Consider the following 6,012-nt stretch of genomic DNA (forward strand, 5'->3'; position numbering starts at 1 on the left):
ATGGAGGACGTCGAAGAGATACCAGTGTGCGACGACGACTCCACCAAAGTACTCCGGATAGGAAGAGGCCTAGATCCGGAGGAAAAGGATAAAATAATAAAAACACTGAAGGGCGCCACTGATGTTTTTGCATGGCGCCAAGAGGACATGACCGGCATCAGCCCTCATGTCATCACCCATGTCCTCAACGTCAACCCGGACATGCCTCCTATACAACAAAAGAGACGCCCGCTCGACTCGGCGAAAGCCGAGGCCTTAGAGAAAGAGGTGGATAAACTTTTGTCCAACAGCATGATCCGCGACGTATACTATCCGGAATGGCTAGCCAATCCGGTCCTGGTGCCCAAGCCGAACGGGACTTGGCGGGTTTGCATAGATTTCACAGATCTAAACAAAGCCTGCCCAAAGGACTGCTTTCCGCTGCCCAGGATTGACCAGATGGTGGACGCCACCTCCGGATTTAAACTGCTATCTTTCATGGATGCCTATGCCGGGTACAATCAAATAAAGATGCATACGGCAGATCAGAGTGCACTAGCTTCAGGACCGATAAGGGGGTATACTGTTACCTAGTCATGCCTTTCGGACTGAAAAACGCCGGAGCAACCTATCAAAGAATGGTTAACCGGATGTTCAAAAGCCTCCTGGGACGAAACATGGAAGTATATGTAGACGACATGCTCGTCAAATCCAAAGCATGCAATAGCCATGCAGACGACTTAGAAGAATGTTTCGAAGTCGTCCGGAGATACGGCATGAAGCTCAATCCGAAGAAGTGTACCTTCGGAGTCAAGTCGGGAAAATTCCTGGGCTTCATAGTCGACGGAGAGGGATTGAGGCGAACCCGGAGAAAATTCAAGCTCTCTTGGACATGCCATCCCCCAGGAAACATAAGGACGTGCAAAGTTTGACCGGAAAGGTGGCCGCGTTGAGCCGTTTTATCTCACGATCCACGGACAAGTGCATACCCTTCTTCAACATACTGAAGAAATGCCAAAAGTTCGAATGGACGGACGAATGCGAGGAGGCATTCAAAAGGTTAAAAGACCATATGGCAAAACCTCCTATCCTATCAAAGCCCGTCCTTGGAGAAGACTTGTTCCTTTACTTGGCGGTCTCCGAACATGCGGTCAGTGCTGCATTGGTCCGGGAGGAAGAAAAGATCCAGCATCCCGTGTACTATGTTAGTAAACGCATGATAGGGGCCGAGACAAGGTACCCGGTCATCGAAAAGCTAGTATTCTGCCTCCTGATGGCATCACGGAAGTTGAGACCATACTTCCAAGCCCATCCAATCGAGTTTTGACCAATCATCCACTCCGCAAGTCCTCGTAAACCCGAAGCCTCGGAAGACTCCTCAAATGGGCAATGGAACCGAGTCGAGTTTGACTTGCATTACGTGCCCGGATTTCGTAAAAGGCCAAACCTTGGCGAGACTTCATCACCGAATGTAATGAAGCCGAGGCAACGCCAATACTCGGAGCCACCCATTCCCACTTGGAGAGTATTCGTGGATGGAGCTTCAAACGAAAACGGTTCGGGAGCCGGAGTAGCTATGATATCACCCACTGGGTTGCGGCTCCAGGCAGCACTCCGATTTAACTTTACAGCTTCGAACAATGAAGCCGAATATGAGGCCCTAATAGCAGGGCTAAAATTGGCTAAAGCTGTAGGAGCCAAGAGGGTGGAAATCTACAGTGATTCCCAGCTGGTCGTAAACCAAGTATCCGGAGAATACCAAACCCGCGGCGAAAGGATGGCCGCGTACGTAGCAATAGTCCGAGAACTGCTCCACGAGTTCACGGACTATAAAATAGAAAGAATCCCCCGAGAAAAGAACGCTCATGCGGACTGTCTGGCTAAGTTAGCCTCGGATAGTGAGATCGAAGAGCTGGGGGTAGTACCCGTGGAACGCTTGGCAGAGCCGAGCATCAAAATAAAAGAGACCACACAAACGGTTGGGCAAGAACCCAGCTGGATGGTCCCCATCATAAAATACATAACCACAGGTGAGTTGCCCCAAGAGAGGGCACTGTCTCGAAAGATTCAGTATCAGGCTCATCGTTATGTAATGATGGACCAAATTCTCTACCGAAGAGGACTCAGCATGCCTTATTTAAGGTGTGTATCGGACCACGAAGCTAGACAAATCATCTTTGGAGGTCCACGAAGGGTTCGTGGAGATCATACGGGAGGACCCGGCCTCTCAAAGAAAATATTGAGGCAGGGATACTTCGGCCAACAATGAAAAAGATTGTATAGACTATGTCCAAAAGTGTGACTCGTGCCAAAGGTACACGAACATACCGAGAGCTCCTCCAAATGAGATCACGGCGATGACAAGCCCCTGGCCCTTCGCGGTCTGGGGCATAGATCTCATCGGGTCTCTACCTACGGGAAAAGGAGGAGTAAAGTATGCAATAGTAGCAGTAGACTACTTCACCAAATGGACGGAGGCTGAGCCTATGAAGACAATAACCGCTAAGAAGGCGTTGGACTTTGTTGTCAAAAACATAGTGTGTCGATACGGCTTACCTCACAAAATAGTCTCAGACAATGGAAAGCAATTTGATTGCGAGGAATTTACTGACTTCTGCAACCGACACGGAGTAGTGAAAAGCTTCTCCGCGGTAGCCCGGCCTCAAACAAACGGCCAGGCGGAGGCAGTCAATAAAATCCTAAAGGTCACCTTGAAAAAGAAGGCTCGGCTTGTAAAAATAACTGGCCTGAAGAATTGCCAAGGGTATTGTGGGCCTACCGGACGACCCCCAGAACCACAACCGGTCACTCGCCGTTCTCAATGGCATACGGTTGTGAAGCAATGGTCCCGGTGGAAACATTATTCCCATCCCACAGGAGAACGACTTATGATCCGGCCACCAATCAGGCCCTGCTCCAAGAAGCTGGATCAAGTCGAAGAACTCCGGGATGAGTCCCAAATACGGATGGCTGCTTATCAAAAGAAGGTGACCAAGTATTTTAACTCCAAGGTTAAAAACAGAAAATTCGCTATCGGTGACATGGTCCTAAGAAGGGTCTTCCCAGCCACCCAAGAACCCGGAGTGGGGGTACTTGGACCAAATTGGGAAGGACCATATGAAATCGAGGACGAAATCGGCTCTGGCACTTACAAACTGAAAAGAATGGACGGAACTACTGTCCCAAGAGCCTGGAATGCCGATCACCTCAGAAAATACTACCAGTAGCGAATTAAACTTAGCTTTTGTTCAAAGGGTTTGTACCGTCCAAATGTATGCCTCCTCTATATTAAATAAAACTGAGTGCCTTAAAAACAAAGTTTCTATGCCACTCAGGGGGGTACTAGGGTATACCGCACGGACAAACAAAAACAAGCTAAGTAAAATATCCTGACCCAAAGGGCAGGTCAAGCTAAGTAAAACATCCTGACCCAAAGGGCAGGTTAAGCTAAGAAAAATATCCTGACCCAAAGGGCAGGTCAAAAACATGCGCAAAAATAAAAGGCGTAAGTATGAAATCCTGAGCCAAAGGACAGGTTGAAATATATAAAGTGTGGAAAAAAGATCGCACATATATATAAGAAAAATATATATATATAATAAAATAATCCTAACCCGAAGGTTAGGTCATACACATATAAATGGCCCGGGGACAGGCCTTAAATTGTCTCCCCTTTAAATGAAGGCTGCCGCCTGTAAGTAAACTGTACCAAGGCAGCAGCAAGTATGTACAAAGAAAAAAAAAAGAGTTATGAAAAGAACGGGTGCAATCTGGGTCAATAATAGGGCAGCTCAGTCAGCCCGTGGCGGAAGACGAGGTCCGATCCGTGCCTCAAGCTCAGCATCAAGTCTCTTCTTCTTCTCCCGAAATTTGGCAATCATGTCCTCGGGTTTGGGATAGAAAGAAAGCTTGATGCTCTGATCGTTGGTGGCCCAAGCCATGTAGACACCATCATCAAAGCGCTTCGGGCACCGGGCGCAGGAGACGGGAGAAAGGAGCTCGGCCCTCTTGGCCTTCCTAATAGACTGATCTTTATAGTCCCGAAGCTCCTTCAACTCCGCAGCCAGAGCGGCCTTGGATTCAATATCCGACTGGTGAGTCTCCTCTAGAGACCTCACCTTGGCGGCCATTTCGTCCAAAGCCTCCCTGGCCTCCCGAAGGTCCCGCCTAGCCTTCTCGGCAGCCTCGGTCTGAGCCCTTAACTCCTCCTGATGATGGGCCTCCATCCTGCCTCTCCGCTGGGCCTCGGCCTGGATCATGTCCTCCGCCTGAGCTTCCCTCCGGACGGCCTCCTCCTCCCTGGCCTTGGCCCTCTCTTCCTTAGCCTTGGCCGCTGCTTCCTGGCGTTCGGCGGCCTCCTGGTAGATCTGCCTCTCCGCAGTAAGGTCTTGGAGGACCTTCTTGACGTCGTTCATGTCCCCAAAATCGGACATAGCGAAGCCATGGCTTATGATGTTCTTGGAGAGGCGACCAGCCTCAGCTGCAAGCTGAACTAGGGGTGGGCATCATCCAATCCAATCCAATTGAACCGAACCGATCCAATCCAATCCAATTACAAAAAGTTGGATATCCAATTACAATTGGATTGGATTGGATGTTAAAAGTTGGATTCTAATTGGATTGGATCGGTTATTGGATGTCAATCTCAAAATCCAATTAAAAACCGATCCAATCCAATTACATTTATATATATTAAAAAATTATTTATATAATAAAAAATATTGAAAAATACAATAAATATTTATTATATTTTTATTAGATTTTTTTGTATGTTAAATTTGTAACACTTGATTGTTTAGTGTATTTATTTTTATGATGTTTTGTTCTATTTTATTACTTAGAAATGTTATTGTTTTAATTATTTAAAACTTTTAGCTACAATACACTTGTAAGAATAGTATATTTATGAAGTATTAAACTTAAATAAAAAGTAATACTTAGTTTTTTACGTATTTTTTTTTTATATTTTTAAGCTAATATTGAAATTTAGGTGTGTAATTGGATATCCAATTAAAAAACCGATCCAATCCAATTAGTAATTGGATTGGATTGGATTGGATTTTGAGGTCTAATTGGATTGGATCGGATGATGATTTTCCAAATCCAATTACTAATTGGATTGGATCGGATGAGGAAAAAAATGTTGGATTGGATCGGATGCCCACCCCTAAGCTGAACCATAACGGGATGTAAGGAAAAATTCCTCAAAGAAAGAAAACAAAATACAAACACCAAAAAGGAAACGCAAGGAATTGCAAAGTACTTACCACTGTGAGGGAATGGCTGAGGTCCTGGACTTGGAAGATAGAGTTCAGGGAAGCGCAAGTGGCAAACCGCTTGGGCGCACAGCGTGTAAGCTGAGAAGCGAACTCACCGGTCATTTCCGCGGCAAAAGGAGCCAGAGTGGGCCCTAGGAGGGGACGGAACCAGTCCGCCAAAGGATCCAGGTTGAGGTTCCACGGATCATGATAGTCCGGATGGTTAATGCTCGCCTCAACCTCCGCCCGCAGAATTCTCCTAAGGGCCTCCACATCGGCATATCCCCGGGAGTACTCGTCCATAGCGTAGTTGTGCTTGGCTATGCGAAGCTCCTGCCTTGCCTCATCCCCCGGAATCGGGGTAAGTTCAATGCGAGGAGGAGCAGGATTTTCCTCCATCGGAGACACCCCGCCGTCTAGGCCATGAGCGGGAGTATCGGCCCTCCGAGGCCTCTTCGGTTCGTCTTGGGCGATCATCTTGCCCTTGCGCTTGCGGATCAGAGCCACTTCAGACTCCTCCTCGTCCTCCTCTGCTACCACTGGGAGAGCTTGAGGGTCTCCAGCACCCTCGGCGGCTTCCTCCGAGAAGTCCCACCCTTTCCCCTGGCCTTCTCCCGGAAGCACCTCCTCGTCATCCACCAAGTCGATGGTTTCGGGAGGAGCGCCGGAAGAAACCTTCAAGGAAGGGGCCGGGGGAGAAGGGGTGAAGGCCGGAGGAGCCACCGGAGTATGGACCCCAGCCAGCCGTTCCAGGATGGCATCCATGGAGGTACCT

General features: G+C 48.1%; 1 protein-coding gene across 1 annotated transcript; it reads right to left on the reverse strand.

Moving 5' to 3' along the window:
- Positions 1-2,909: 2,909 nt before the first annotated feature.
- Positions 2,910-6,012, reverse strand: LOC133032192 (uncharacterized). Its single transcript, XM_061106060.1, has 2 exons — positions 5,247-6,012; positions 2,910-4,466 (listed from the first exon to the last, which is right to left on the reverse strand). Exons 1-2 carry the CDS (start codon positions 6,000-6,002, stop codon positions 3,771-3,773), a joined length of 1,452 nt encoding a protein of 483 aa, XP_060962043.1. The 5' UTR covers positions 6,003-6,012; the 3' UTR covers positions 2,910-3,770.

Source organism: Cannabis sativa, chromosome X, assembly GCF_029168945.1.
Source record: "Cannabis sativa cultivar Pink pepper isolate KNU-18-1 chromosome X, ASM2916894v1, whole genome shotgun sequence".
Classification (NCBI taxonomy): Eukaryota; Viridiplantae; Streptophyta; class Magnoliopsida; order Rosales; family Cannabaceae; genus Cannabis; species Cannabis sativa.